Below are 16,090 nucleotides of genomic sequence, written 5' to 3'. Positions count from 1 at the left end.
AGCTTCAGGGAGAACTTTGATAAGTTTGGAGAAATAGAGGACAGGTTTTTCTAAGCTGACAGCTGTACTGTACCTCCGTCTTCTTCTCAATCCCTCCCTAACACCCTCCCCCCCTTATAGCCGCTCTATAGATAATGAGGTTTAAATGTAGTAAATTTGATATGGCACTGGGAGGCAGGATTTTTACCCATCACTTATCTCTAGCTGCCAGACCTCCCCAGATGGGCTGCCCTCCTGACCTTTTCTCTGAGGCAAGCACAGGGGCCCCTCCGCCACCGCCACCCCCTACACACACCTTCAAATATAAACCTCACCCTGACACAATACTCCCATTTCTGTGGCCACCTCCTAACATAACCCCATTTTACTCCTAGCTTTAACACTGCTAAAGCTCTAGTTTTTCTTGCATCACATCCTAGCTGTAGCCCATATTGTCATATGTAATCCATGTGTGATAACAGTCTTTTTTACATTGCCTGTCAAGGCTAGACCTTTTCACCCTGTCGATAAAATGTCGGGAAAAGTCTTGGTTGTGTCATTCAGGGTGAATGAACAAAAGTGTAGAAACAGGGGAGGAGTGCTACAACACTTTGGAAGAAAGAAAAGGAAAAGAAAGAAAGAAAGAAAGAAAGAAAGAAAGAAAGAAAGAAAGAAAGAAAGAAAGAAAGAAAGAAAGAAAGAAAGAAAGAAAGAAGTAAGAGAACACGGTGCATGCACGACCCCATGGGCTGTGGAGCTCCAACTACAAAGGCAGAAAGAGGTTGACTGATACCTTACAGGATTGTAATAATGAAGAAGCATGTTGGCTGACAGCAGTGAGGAGTGAGCCTGAATACACAAGGGTGTAGAACTGAATCCAGCCCTGGCCTTTCATTTGTTGTCGTTGGTTACTGTAATGCACTGTAATGCAATCATTTTAGCGGTAATATGCACAAAATGTGAAATCCATGTAAATATTTGTCTAGTAGCAGAAGCAGATCCCTCCATGAAATCTGGACTTAACATGTAAGGGATAATGTACAGTGAGCAGGTGGTTATGCGAATTAGACTCCCTTCAGGATGAGACAAGGCCGCTCTGCTTAACAACAGGGTCCTTCTCACCCTGAAGGGATTCTAATTTACATAACAACCTGCTCAGTGTCTAGTTAAAGATTATTTTATTGATTTAAAAATTATTATATACACAGCTATGCTACCAGTGCCTGGATTACAAGACTAGATCAAATATTGACATCCTCCATGTTAAGCAGCTGAGGGAAACTAACATGTTTCAGGAAGCTCACAGGAACTAATACAATTTGCCACAGTGTCAACAGGCTGTGGTGAAAAGTGTGTGAATCCATTTTTGTGGATAGATTTGATGAGACATGTTTGATCTGGTTGTCTCTGGTGTCACTCTTGCTGTTCAGAATGAATTAACGTTATGGGGTTTGACAAAGCGGCAACCTCTGGTCTCAAACTATGAAGCCCACGCTGAAGTGTTATAAACTGCATTTCATCGAGAATCCACTTGAGGCTGGCTGCAGAAACAACAGAAACCACATAGACACCAATACAAAAAAGACAATCTGTGCAGCATTAATAAACATGTTTACAGCCTGGTTCAAAAAACGGCTTGGCTCTACGAAGCTAATTTCTCTATCGGCACACACTGTACGGGGGGGGGGAATTTTTTTCTAATGTGACTGATCAGAAGATATTAAGATTAAGAGTTCTTGCCCAAATAAGGACAAGACTGACTTGACTCCAGGATGGGGACACATAGCTGTTGGCTAGGAGACTTAAACTCCGCCCCTTTACGTCACACTCTGCCTGGTTGAGTTCCGCATTTCCAATATGGCTGCCGCTGTCGATTGGCTTCAAAATAGCGCTCAGGAACAGATGGGTGACATTACAGATACTACGTCCATTATTTGTACAGTCTATGGGTTTGACCAATCAATCAATGATTGGGAAGAAAGGAGGGTCATAATGTCGACTAATAGTTGTTGAAAAAACTTTGATTTCTGAAACAGTTTTAAGTGTCTTTTTAAGGGTGGCCACAGACAACTTTTAAGTGTTTTTGAAATGCCGACCGGGGACTGTAGAGTATTCCTTCTGGCAGATCACTTCCTACAAGCTGAGTTCATGATGTGACAGCTAGGCTTGCAGCAATTCAATCATGATGTGACATCCAAAGTGTTGAATCATTTTTTTTTACCATGACACCGATTCATTGAGTGGAGCTCTACTTGAAGTGCCATAATGTCAAAAGGCTGCCCTGTTGTTGTAGTTTGCTATCTTGACGTGATTAATAACCAGTAATCATTTCCTCTCTGTCGCTCTAACAGTAGTACCTAGTGGCAGTCATGATTCCTTCAGGGTTGCAGTACAGTGTAGCTTACTGTGCAGATACCATTATGGAGTGGATAAGATTAACTGATTTATTTTTAAATTACTTGATTTTATTCTGACTTTATGGATTACAGAATCAGCATACTTGCCAACACTAGACACTATATTCTGGTCAGTATCTGAAGCATTTCCAGTTCTTTTTCTGTATCTCAACAACTGTAGTGTTATGATATAGTTACACAGGATTAATATGAAGACATATTGTAACAGTGACAATAAATATAGCTTGAAGCAGCACCAAAATAGATTTAAGACCATCAAGAGGAAAATAAAGGAAGATTTATGTTTGTAATAAAAACTCAATCATTTTTAACCCTGTATTATTCATGTCCATGTCCTTTCCCTGACCCTCTCTGTCCTCCCACTCTTCTCCCTCTTGAACTCTCTTCCTCATCACCATCATCACCTCCCCTCCTCCGCCTTCATCCTCACAGCATGATACCCACCCCCATCCTTTTCATGCCATCTCCACGCCATATCTATCCTCCCCTCTGGACCTTTTTTGATTTTTCCTGCAGTAAAACCTTTTAATCTGGAAGAAATGTGTGAGAGGAGAGCATAGAAAGACGGAGGTAAAAGGTTGTAGCCTCGGGTTCTTGAGATAGATCTGATATGTCTGATGGCTAATTCACTTCAGGAGTAGGACTGAGCAGAAGAAAGACTGAATGCTCCCAGTAGACCTGTCTCTGTGGGAAAGAGATAATAAACTGCACTAACAGTTTTTTATATTGTAGAAGACCGAGTACAGAACGGGTTAGAAAAGTTGGAGAAAGAGTGTATAGTGAGAGAGTGAGCGACTGAAGGCGTTTTCAAAAAATGAAAAGATGATGACTGGAGCAAAGAAATTAGCAGACGTGTCTTTAAATTCAAACCTCCTTCCAGCTATAATAATGTATCATTATTATGCTTTCTTAAAAGGTCTTTCCGTAGCTTTTAATGATATCATCTTCCTGTCCCCTTGACAGAGAGGCTTCTCCTTCTTCCCTTTGTCAGTGTTATCATTATAAATGTAATGTATGTTTTGTGATATCTAGTTCCTATTTACATCGTGTGGGTGTAGTCACATTAAGGGAATAGTGTGTGGGTGGGTTGGGGCATGAGAGCCTTTGTATGTATCATTGAAAGAGTTTGTATTATGTTGTATGTTTTGTGTTGGAAGACGAGGTAATTCCTCTCAAATGACTTCCCATTAATACATTTACAATTTACTTAAGTTATTAAATGTAGATTGCACTTCTTGACTTTGTCATTACGGCATGACATCACATCATGTGTAACAGATGCAACATAGCAAATTTCTGACCATGCACATCAGTGTTAGTTTAGGTGCAACAGGGTTATTTTTCTTTCCTTTCAATTTTTTATTTTTTGCTTTCTCTGGGGGGTTTTCAAAATAAACAACATTTTCACAATAACTACACTTGAAAATGGTTTAACCAACAACAAAACTGTACGTGTAGTGCAACAAAATAGGTAGAGAAAAGATGCTACATTCTCCTAAGTATCAGAAACTAAGGCTCTAAAGTGGAGGCCACCACACAAACGTAAATAGGCATGCCACACAAGGTTTTACCCAGAGCTTTATTTACAGAAAAGACTCCAATATATTCAAAGATCAAAAAGCTGAAACAAAGGAAAGAAAAGGGACTGGAAACCTCAGAAAAAATGAAAAATAAATGAGAATGTGCCAGGCTAGCTGCACAATGGACCGTTGTTCCCAGAACCTCACCATAAACCAAGAACCAAAACACTAGACCTAAGAAGAAGATACGATAAGGCAGGTAACTAGACTACCGGCAGTCTCCAGCCCAGCAGATAGGCCTAGTGGTCTAAGCGCGCACCCCATGTACAGAGGCTGCAGTCCTTGTCGCAGTGCTTGCATGTTCCACTCCAGACCTCTAACATTTGCTGAATGTCTTCCCCGCTTTCTACTCCAGACCCTTCCTGTCTCTCTCCAGCTTGGACAAAATATTGTTCAAATATTTTTTTGAATATTTGAAATAAATTATGTATTTCTTTAAATCTGAAGTGTCAAACACAAGCAGGCCTCTCACCTGATCTGGAGGGAATAACTTCACTTCTATACAAAAAGAATAAAATAACAAGATGAGTAATTATATGTATCCATATACATGTAGACAAGCATGCACATATATCCTTAAACACAGGGAAATACAATCACATTAAAAGTAAGAGGGGCACATAGGATGGAATTTGTTTAAAGACCCTTTAAGAGTGTGTTTGATTTCCTCTCACTTTACACAATATGGAACAGACTGAGCTCAATGAGCATGAGAAGGAGGAGCAGTGGATTTCCATCTTTACAAAGTTAACGGTCCTGTCAACAAAGACTTTTAAATCCTTAGTTCATTTGTCAGCTGCAACTCTGATGAAGGAACTCAAAGAGGTGCAACAGAGTTCAAACCTCTGAACGGGTTCAGTTCTCCTCAATCACAAAAAGTAATTCATTAGCAGTGTGTTGCAGTGTCAGTGTTTTAATAACCTGCTGAGATAATGTAAATAGGGAATGTAAAGAGCTTAATGATTAAATCTCTATTCTTATAAACAGTTTTTATAGCATCTTTCCTTCAGAAGGAAGATGTCCCAGTAAAGTGGGTTCACAGAGAGGTCTGTGCGGATTATTCTGAGGAACTGGGGCAATATTTCTGAAAAAATAACTTGTTTTGAAAATGTTATTTTGCAATGCTTTGCACTAAAGATGGCATTCTTTTCCCCTGCCTTATACTGGAGGAAGACAGACAGGTTAAACCACATCTATTCCCAAGACGAGACAATGTACCACCAGGGTGACTCTTAAGGTACCTCACAAATTGACTCTCAAAGATGAGAATAGATAAGTGGTTGCAGAAAGACAGACAGACAGACAGATAGATGGACAGACAGAAAATAAATGTAGTAAGAACATCAGTAAAAGTAGTAGAGCTTTGGAGAAATGTTATTTTTTAACTGCTGGGGAAGGGGAAAAAGTCGAAAGATTGTGATAGAGAGAGGCACAGCATGACAGAGGTTCCTGATACATTTTAACTCAAGAAGTTACCCAGTCCAGCCCGTGTGTCTGTGATGTCTCTGTCTGAATATGGTGAATGTCTCAGTTTGGTCTGGATCTTTGGGACAATCAATCCTGCCTCAGCTGAGGGCCAGAGCTGAGCGCTAAAATTTAGCCTCTGTCTCTCTCAGACTGTGACCGAAGAAGTATTGTCGTCTGTCTTGGATCTCTCTGAAACATATTCATCAGTCTCTTTTTCCCTCTACAGTCACAGTCGTCACTGCTGAACAGCTCAGTGGTCCAGAGCGAAACACCCAACGTTGTTCTGGAGGGTCTGAGGCCGGGGTCAGGCTACGTGGTCCAGGTGAGGGCCCGCACAGTTGCCGGTTTTGGAGCCTACAGCAAGGATATGCTCTTCCAAACACTCACTGATGGTAAGTGGGTGGGCGGATGACTGGAGTGTGTGGGGGTGTGTGTGGAAGTGGAACTGTTATGATGGAGAGGAAAGCGAGTGCAGGGGAATTTGAAATGTTGAGCAGGACTTAAAAATCTGGCTGTGAAGTAATTAAATTCAGCTCTTAGTGTCTGTGTGTGCGTTTGTGTGTGCTTGGAATCGTGTAAAACGAGACTTGTAAATTCTATTTTATTTCTGTTGTCAGGTGTAAGTTTCTCCCTGCCATTATATTCTCAATTGTATGAGTGTGAAAGACTTTGAAACCCTTAAAAATGTGAAAATTATACCTATTTTTCTTTGTCTGATTTGCAGATGAGTATAAATCAGAGCTGGGACAGCAGCTCTCCCTGATTGCTGGCTCTTTAGTCGGTGGAGTGTGTATCGTGTCACTGGTAGCCATCGCCATCATCTGCACCAGGTAATATGCACAGACACACACATACAACTTGCTTAATTTAACACATTGTGTCAAGGGGGTTGAGGTGTATGTTTCTCATGGCATCAAACCAGACTGTTATGTCTATAGTGACAACGAATTCAATGACATGCATTTTGCAGAGTTTTCTCGTGAAAAAGAGGCGTTGTTGACATTTGCAGAAGATCATTTCAGAGTTGAGGCTAACAGAGAGAGCCCTACTAAGGGCCAACAGAGGATGACTTCCTCAGGCAGGGGTAGCCTGTAACTGCTACAAACAGGACACCAATACCCAAGCTTCTAGCACCAGGGTTGGAGTAGAGGATTGAGGTGGACCTGGGCAGACAGCTCAGCTTTCCAGGAGATATCTGCAGCACCACCCTTCGGCCAGATTATTGTCCTCGGCAGGAAGATCTGCCCTCCTTGTGGAGCTTACAGTGCCATGGGAGGAGGGGTTGGAGGCTGCCCACGAGAGAAAGAGGGCAAAATATGCAGATTTGGTGGCAGAGTGCAGGGAAGGAGGATGGAGCGTAAGGCTCTACCCAGTGGCTTCAACAACACGGCTACTCAAAGACTTGGGGTGTCGGGGAGCTAGGCTGCACAAGGCAACCAGGGAGCTCTCAGAGGAGGCCGAAAAGGCAAGCTTCTGGCTGTGGCTGAGAAGAGGGAACAAAATATGGGGGGCAAGGGAGTGTCAGGGAGACGTCCCTGTTCACTGCCCCACCACCAGGAAATGTTCTGGGCTAAGTGGCTAAACATCTATGAGTGGTGGTCCCCAGCTGATGACCCTGCAGCTAACCAAAACAGGCACCGGTGGAGATGCGGCAGACCAAGGGCCATGCAGGAAGAACGTCTACCTGTAAAACAAATTACTGTTGGCTTTGAATGTGAGTTCCAGTGTGGATGATGAATCGATGATGAATTTAAATGTAAAGTCAGATTTTTGCTCCTGCATGAAAGTTGAAGAAACCAGACAGTTTGTTAGTTTGCGTCTGGATTTAGTTTTCTGATGAGCCTCTTGAATCCATCATTTCTGCAGGGGCTAACAGGAAGCAGGTCTTTTGTGTACCATGAGATTTTTGTGAAGTTTTAGTTTGTAGATTCAAATTTTTCACAGGTTTAGGTTATTTGCATGATTTGATTTGAACTGATTTATACTGTATACTGTGTATGAGTTTAGTAGAGTATTGTTTTGAGTGGTGCACTCCTCTTTAAGATTACTAAGGATTACGGCAGAGTGATGTTCTTTCCCACAGTGCAGTGAATGCATCATTCCGCCCTAAACGTCTTTAAGCCCCGCCTACCTCTCACCCTGCAACATGATTGGCTGTTAAATGCAGTCTTTTTCTTCTGTCTAATGTTAGTACGCAACTAGCGTTTGAGGCTCATTGTCACACATTAATCACATTAAAACAATGACTATCGTCTGCATACACAGTGAATTTGCAAACATCTTCTATCTTCTGATACATATAACAACTTATTGTCATTTGTTGGTTACACATTTTTGAATGGAGATTTAAACTTAGAAAATCATTATTTGTGAATAACATGAGCACCGGCACATGAAAAATGTAGGGCAATGTTTCAAGTCATTTTTCCATTATTAAAAACTTGTGGTTTTTTAACCTTTAAATTTAATTCTGAAGTTAATAAAAACATGGATTGCAAGGTTACAAGACATTTTCTATACTAGAAAGTAAAAGCTTGATAATAAGCTAGATTTCAGAGTTGGAAGATTCAAAGACTGGCAGGTAGAAATGTTCCACGACCTCGAAAAACTCAATTTCAGAGCCTTTGAATGATCAAACCTTTGTACAAAATGTTTCTCTTTCAGCTCTACAGTGGTTTTAAAGTAGATCAGGACTCTAGAGAGAGTTTCTTGGACCCTTTGACCACCCTAAAATAGCAGGTGACAAGCTCTCTGTCTCTCCTTCATGATGGATCAAGTGTCTGTATTGACGATCAGTTAAAGAATATTTGAGTGAATTTCTTTTGCTTTCATTCTCACATGAAAGCAGGAACAAAAGCTGACGACATAGAACAGAAACAAGTCATCCAGGACTAATGAGATCCTGAAAGACTTTTTTTCCTTCTCTCAAGCAGGGTGTTTTTCTTTTTCTGACACTCAGGAAGAATATTTATTTTCCTCAACTCCGCTGAAGAGAAGACAGCCAATTAGCAATTCTAACTTGTGTGTAACATTTCTGTCTGTTCTAAAATCCCTGTCTGTCTGCAGGAGGAGGCAGCTGAAGGAGAGTGTGTACGGCGACAAGCTGCAGCAGTACAATGCAGGAGGAGGTGCGACCAATATGGAAACTTTATATGAGCTCTGACTTTAAATCTTCTCACCAAACTTCCACATCAGTGTTTATATTTACACTTTCTAAATTTCCCCTCAGAGGTGACGCTCAGGCCAGACATGTTCAGCGGGCCGACCCCCACTGTGACCTTTCCCACCCTGTCTGAGGGTCACAGTTCACCAGGGGTCAAGATCTACATCGACCCCTTCACCTACGAGGACCCCAACGAGGCTGTGAGGGAGTTTGCCAAGGAGATCGACCCGTCCTGTGTGAAAATAGAGGAAGTCATTGGATCAGGTAGAGATTTAACTTATAGATGCTTGGCTGAACTTTTATTCTGAAGAAAGTGTTTCAGAAAGTGGAAGGCAGATTCATGATCTCGCTGTTAACCTACAGAGTTGTTAGCAGCGGTGATCTTAAATTGATAAATGCCATGTCCTCATAATATGGAAGTTGATCCTAATAAGCGTAAGTTAGCGTCCCTCCAGTGACAACGAAAGGGCACGAGACAGCAGGGCCCTGCGCACACACACATCTCGCAGGACTGTGAAGAAAAGTTACGAGAAGTGGAGAGAGCCCAAATTAAAACCTGATGTAACTGCACACTCAACTCCAAATGTAAGAAATACTGAAGTAGATTTGAAGAAGACAGTGCTGCTGGAGTGCAATTTGAAAAAGATGCTGTTTGAGTGCACAACATGTGGGCTGATTTATATTACTGTATTATATTTAGCAGCATCAGTTGTGGATATAAGATATAAATTACAGATAGATACATTGGATGATATCACTGGTTCAGAGGACACTGTCAACAGAAGAGAGAGCACACCAGATGAAGTGATATAAAATAGTTTGATCTCATGTCTAAGAGAATGAATTGCCAGAAAGAGAAGAGACACACTTACCATATCTCTTATTTTTAGTTTTGATGATATTTGATGATACATTGTTTCTGAAAGCTGCCGCTGTTAAATGATGGGTCATGTGACAGATTAGTCATTGATTGTGTGAAAGCATGCAGTTGTGGTTGTGAAGAAGTATTTTCTTCAGACTTTTGACTTCATATTTGTTATCCAGGTGCTAAGTTTTGAGTCAGGATATTTCATTTTACTCCCCATTATCTTTACTGCTTGTCCTGTTAAAGCTACAGTTGGTAGTCATGGAAAACTAGCATGAATTTGAATGTAGCATGTCCTCAGGACTCCGTCTAATAAAGAGCTGGTTCATAAAGCACACCTGCTGCAGGTAGAGACCAAGCTAACACTGAGCCCCTCAGATAATAACTCAACCTGTCACAGGAATGTAAAGGATTGTTCTTACGTTCAATAGTGGCCTCACAGAGGTAGCTTGCGCAAAGTCTCATACTGTTTTTTGTGATGCTGCTTCAAATGCGCGTTGAAGTTGGTCGCATTAAACTTCCCCCGTCCTGTGACAGCTGCAACGCCATTTTTGGACTTAAACGAAGAATACTGCCACACGACCAACATCACTCCTACTCATAGCACACGCTGTTGTTCTGATCACGTGGGCTCTGCATGCTGGATCCGGGTGCTGCTGGATAGAAGTGCTGGAGCGGAGTCTGGAAAGGACTGCATATATCGGAGTGCTTATATCGGAGATTTTAGATGCAGGCTGATAAAATCCAATACTGGATTTTTTGCTGATATCGGACCGATATCCGATATCAATATGGGATCGGGACACCCTAAAACCAATGGTTCTCCGACATTGTGCAGGGTCCCCCTTTGGTAGATGAAAATAGTCCCGTCACCATACACATCTACACATAAACATACATCCATGTACGGCATTTCATGATATTTATTTTAAACATTTTCTGCAAAAAAAAAAAAAACTTTAAGATTTTAAGAGTGACACATTAAACTTCAGAGGTTTTTATCCTGTGTGGCCTACCTGGGGTGATGTACCTCTTCATATTCTCTTGTCTCTGTTTTATTAGTTGCATTGTTTGGTTTAGATTTGTCGATAAAGGTCTAGCACTGAAACGTTGCCATCAAACTTTTGATATGCAAGTTGGACAGTTGAGATTTTTTGTCATCAGCGCCATGTTTACCTGAACTTCTTTTCACAAAACTGCCCGTGCTTCTTTATCAGTGCAGATGTGTATGCATTATTTTTATTTGTATTTTTATGGCCTTGTTATGCCTCCCTGTCATATCTCCTGGCACCCACAAAGGGTTGCGTCGCCCAGTTAAGGGATCACTACATTGAACAATACATTTGCTCAGTCATATCAGCTCTCAAATGTAAACATGTATGTTTTTTAGGGGTCTTTAATATTTATCTTACCATCCTCTGTAGAGGTGAATTTCACAAGTTGAAGTTCCCTCCTGAGATAAGTCAGTGGATAGCTCTTGGTTTGCCCTTTCTTGTGTCTCCTGTGGTTCTTTTTGGAGCGAAAAACTCATCAAATACTTCAGTAGCCAGCCATGATTGTTGTATTAACTTTTTAAATTACTGTATTTGTAAGAGAGCTTTCATTGAGACTAATAACAAAACACACACTTTGTTTGTATCTCCCTCAAACTGTTCTAAAGTGAATGTTTAAAAGTAAACCTTGGTGTCCTGAAATGAAACCAGCTATCACTTGAAAAAGCAAAACCAAATACAAACACACAAATCAACTTCTCTAACTGTGCCACACTGTTGTGTCAATGAGAAAGATCTGGAAACGAGCAAAACCAGTTTATTATTTTGCTTTATTTCTTTCCTTTGAAGTCGGGAGAGATGTTTTATTCATGCGGAAAAACTTTCACAGGAATAAATTAAAACTGTCCTCATGCATTCTCTTTGGCTATCAGAGCTCGCACCGTAAAAATGCTGTGTGATGTTCGGCAAATAGAGAGAGCTGGAGTCCCAAAGCATCCTCTGATTTTAGGGAGTCAGACTTTTTGCTTTTCCGACGATGGGAAAAAAGGTAAAAAGATGAAGACAGGAAGAGGAAAATTAATCAAATTTAAGTATTACTCAGATCAAGAGCCTTGTTATATTACTAATCTATGAGTGCTGAAAGAAATCAGTTTGAGCAATTATCTTTAGCTCTGTTAAGTCAAGGGCATCTGAGTTAAGTGAAACAGTTTGATATACATAGAATACTAACATACATAAAACATCAATATGTAAAACAGATGCTAAAAGTCACCACACAAGGTCAAGAATACATTTATTTAAGATACACTCTTACATCTAAATGTAGCATGACTGAACCAGAGGAAAATCTCAGCCTGATCATTTAGCCCAGTCATCCTTCACAGACACACGTATGTTAAAGGAAGAAGGCATTTCAACATCAAACAAAAGTATAAAGGAAAAATATTCCCAAGTCATCCAACAGTTAAGTATCTATTACTTCTATCATTGTTGTTTCCTCTGATCAAACTCACATCATTAATTCATTAGAACTGTTGGGAATACAAATACTGAAAAATAACCTTGAGCTCTTTTCTATTACTTAAAAGGAAAATGATTTCTTTCCATAAGTAGATTTTTAACAATATTAAAGTTTAATGGGGATTTTTCATCAACCTTTGGAATCAACACCTTTTTTAAGATGTGCTGCAGGCTGTGTGTCATTTCAGCATTAATTACTCTTGTTGTTTTTTCATTAAACCTCAACACCTGCTGAAGGGAGGTGTTAATAGCGTCAGACTGACACTAAGCAGGTCCTAGATTCACTGTCAGTTATCAGATCACAAGAATAGAGAGTCTTCAAAAGACTGACGTGGAGTCTTTTCGTGTTTCATGTCTACAAATCTTCCTAAAGAGCGCTTCAAACTGAAACTTTCTTGATTCCTCTATCTGCATTTGATGATTATTTTTAGGTTTATTTGACTGTATAATTGAGTCATAAGAGTTTATTTTGAAGTCATTAGGTGCATATTCAGCAAATACATGTATTTTTAATCAAAGTGCTAAAAAGTAATTGAGAACATGATAACTTTGCACATTAGTAGTTCAGCCTTGTACTACTGGTTGGTTCTTGGGGTCTCTGTTTACATTGCACTTTATCTGAAGAAAGTGTCATTACATCACAGAGTGAGGAGAGGACAGGGATCAATAGGGCTCTGTTTACAGCCTGGTTCAAAAAATTGCTTTGGTCTACATAGCTAATTTCTTGATCGGCACACTGTGTACGGGGGCCGGGGATGAATTTTTTTACAACGCAACGGTTCAGAAGATATTAAGATTACAAGTTTTTGCTCAAATAAAGACATGACTGACTTGACTGCCAGGCGGGAACACGTAGATGTTGGCTAGGAGGCTCAGACCCCACCTCTTTACGTCACACTTTTTTGGACGAGTTCAGCATTTCCAATATGGCTCCCGCCTCCAGTTGGCTTCAAAACAGCGCACAGGAACCGATGGGTGACGTCATTGATACTACGTCCATTATTTATACTGTCTATGAGGTAGGCACAATGGTTTGTAGGCAGCCTGGTTAACTGCAGCATGGACTCTTATGGACCATGAGAATGCCCAGAAGGTAACACAGCAGCTGATGTAAGCTGTTTCATTTGCTGTAATATAAAGTAGAAACTGTTGGCTGGATTACCCCCAAATTCTTTAAATTAAATGTTTTCCTCTCTCCTGCTAAGGTTTGAAACTAAATGGTCATAAATTTTATAAAAAAGTTATGATAAATGAGCACTACGGATGCACAAATGTATCAGCTGAACATCAGTATGGGCCAGTACTTGTCCTCTTCAAAGACATCGGGTCATCTGCAATTAATACGCCATGCACCAATGACAGTAGCCGATGTTTCACTGACCCACAAGAACCACTCTTTGGCATAAGAGGAGATATTTGGGCTTTTTATTGATATTATAATATAAAAAGCCTCTGTTATCTTTTTGTCTCAGGCTGTTTGGTACTGGAGCACTGTGTCAAAGTCTTATTGTAAACATCTCTTATACTTTATTTTCATTTTCACATTCTGCAGATTCCTATCAGGACATGCATTCATCTTAATTGTGACAAACTAATACAACCAGAGTATTCATTGCAGCACATGAGAACTAGTTGCACCAGACTTGCGAAAAGGGGATATGGAGGTTTAGAAACATTTTACAAAGGGTGGTATAGTTAGGAATCGAAAGGCGTCACACTGCTGGTTTTTGCCTCAAAGCCCCCTCACAGTTTGGCAATCTGGCGAAGCTCTTGTGTCAGAATCTTTCAAAGTTCAGTCAGAGAAATGTTTTCTCTCAAATGTTATCATCCAGAAAACTTTTTTCCCTCATTTGGAACCAAAACTAATCGAATCCAAATGTCCGTGGCGCTCCGGGTGATAAAGGTCATGAACTAGATTCAGACCCTCACAGCTGAGAGTGTGTGCTTTCAGCTTTGGTCTGTTGAGCCACTCTGAGAGGCTTTCCATAATCCCTCCGTTTCTCACTTTATTCCTCTCCGGGGAAGGTTTCTCACCTCAGCCAGAGGTGGCAGAGGCGGGATGGTAACTGCGTGGAGGGAGAGAAAAATATGAGCCTGTGTGATTGAGATGTGGCCGGACTCTGAGCCCTTAAACATCTGAATCTCTCCCGTTCTGCTGAGATAGAGAGTGAAAACGTCTTCGCAGCTTTTTTCACCTCTGCGATTTTCTCTTCTTGTTTTTCTTTCAGTTTTTCTCTTTCTTGTCTTCATTACTCTCTGTGATTCAGCCCCTCTGGAGTTTTAGAGTTTGTTTGCGTATAGAGAGATGCTAAAACAAAGAACCAAAGGGGGAAAACGGAAGAACAACAGATTTAGGAGGGAAGATAAAAGAAGAAAGCACCCCAAGGAGGTTTTAAAAATATCTCACCTCGCTCTCTCTTCCTCTCCCTCATGATAACACACCTCGCTTTCCTCTTTCCTGAATACAACCACTTTCACTGTAAGAGATGCCATTCATAAAAAGCTGTTTATTTTGACTTCAGACATCATTTGGGAGAAAATGTAGTGGATTCTTTTTCAAGTCTTTATTTAAAAAATGAAAGAGATTTGTCATCTGATCTCTGCTCTTTTTCATTCCCCTCGTGCCATACCTTTTTCCTCATCTCCCTAAAACACTCCCTCATTTCCTTCCTTTACTCCTTCATTTCTACACCTTTCCTTCCCCTGTCTTCTTTCCCTTCTCCTCCCTATTTTGCCCTCCACCCATCTCCTTTTCTTCTGGTTTACAGCTGTGACAGCAGATAGTTTTTAATGAGCAGTGAGATGTGGAGCAGAGATCACAGTGAGACAGGACGACACAGCCTGTCATCCAATTCCCATCACTCATCCATTATTCACACACTGATTTTTATCTCAGGAGTGAGGACTTTTATTTTGAAGTGATATTCAATTTTCATATCCCCAGGCAGCGTATGGCTGCATTTATGTCGACAAAAGACATCTGTAACCCCATCACTGTGAAGAAATGTTCTGTACATTGAACATGTTCCAAAGCATTGAGGGTAAAACGAGTTCATGTTCTTGTTGTAGCCGTGCATTCAGACACCGAGTTAGCAGCACATGAAGGAGACATATGAAGAAGGTAACCACCAGGTACTTCTAAGATATACATTTTCTTACATCCACAAATCTTCAATGTATACACTAACCTAGCAGGAGTAGAGGCTAGCATGGTGCACTTACCCAAGCACTGTACAACGTCTATAGTTAAAGCTGAGATTAATAACTTTAGTATTTGCATTGTCTCAAACGCAACACTGTTTTTCAACTCCACTGAGGAAAGTATTGTTGGTTCCACTCTTTTTCTTTTACTTAGAAGTAACTTTGGAGATTGGAATGAATAATCTGTACTTTTATCAATGAATGCATGAAAGAATGTACTATTAAGAGGCAGATGAAGCTAACAAAGCCCACCTGTGGAAGAGTCTATCAAAGGAAACACCGGGAACTGCTTTTGAGACACTAGACAGACTGCTCCTTATTGTAAATACATATATACAGATTGTTTCTAGGTGTTCATGAGTGTGGGGTCAACATGCCTCAAAGGGTTGTCAGGAGTCGAACTTCCAAACTATGCGTTAATGACCACATCATCTGCATATAAGGGCCATCTGCGCTACCAACTGAGTTAAACCACTACAAGCACTTTTTTTTTTAAGTTGCTTTTGGGCCATTTTTTTGTCTTTATTGGGTAGGACAGCTAGGATATGTGAGTAGTAGGAACGGGGAAGATATGCAGTTGAACCAGAAACTGCTGCAACAGGGACTATAGCCTCTGTAAATGGGACGCATGCTTAAACTGCGCCCTTTGTATGAAGTAGTAGAATCAAGTATTTAATACAGCTGGGCATTAAAGTGGAAATACATCCAGCAACACTGCCTCACATCTCCTAATATGAGGACATTTTCTGTGACTACTATGATCTAGTTTTTATCAAGCGTGATTTGAGATTATTCCTAATTTGAATGGGATTGTTTCATGACATTGTAGTCTGCATAGCTAGGAATCATAATATATCCTAACTGACCACAGTAACTTAAGCACAATAAAAATGTTAGAAAATGCC

General features: G+C 40.6%; 1 protein-coding gene across 1 annotated transcript in view; it reads left to right on the top strand.

Annotated features, from left to right (window-relative positions):
* The window catches only part of LOC117808189 (ephrin type-B receptor 1-like), a 132,849-nt gene that overhangs the window by 91,325 nt on the left and 25,434 nt on the right, over positions 1-16,090 (top strand). The window contains exons 10-13 of the mRNA XM_034677764.1: positions 5,670-5,835; positions 6,168-6,273; positions 8,510-8,571; positions 8,673-8,870. Of these exons, the coding sequence (XP_034533655.1) occupies positions 5,670-5,835; positions 6,168-6,273; positions 8,510-8,571; positions 8,673-8,870 (532 nt within the window). The remainder of the gene's footprint in view (positions 1-5,669; positions 5,836-6,167; positions 6,274-8,509; positions 8,572-8,672; positions 8,871-16,090) is intronic.

This window comes from Notolabrus celidotus, chromosome 2 (assembly GCF_009762535.1).
Source record: "Notolabrus celidotus isolate fNotCel1 chromosome 2, fNotCel1.pri, whole genome shotgun sequence".
NCBI lineage: Eukaryota > Metazoa > Chordata > Actinopteri > Labriformes > Labridae > Notolabrus > Notolabrus celidotus.
The sequence above is the reverse complement of the archived record's forward strand: the minus strand, read 5'-3'. Positions and strand labels throughout refer to the sequence as shown.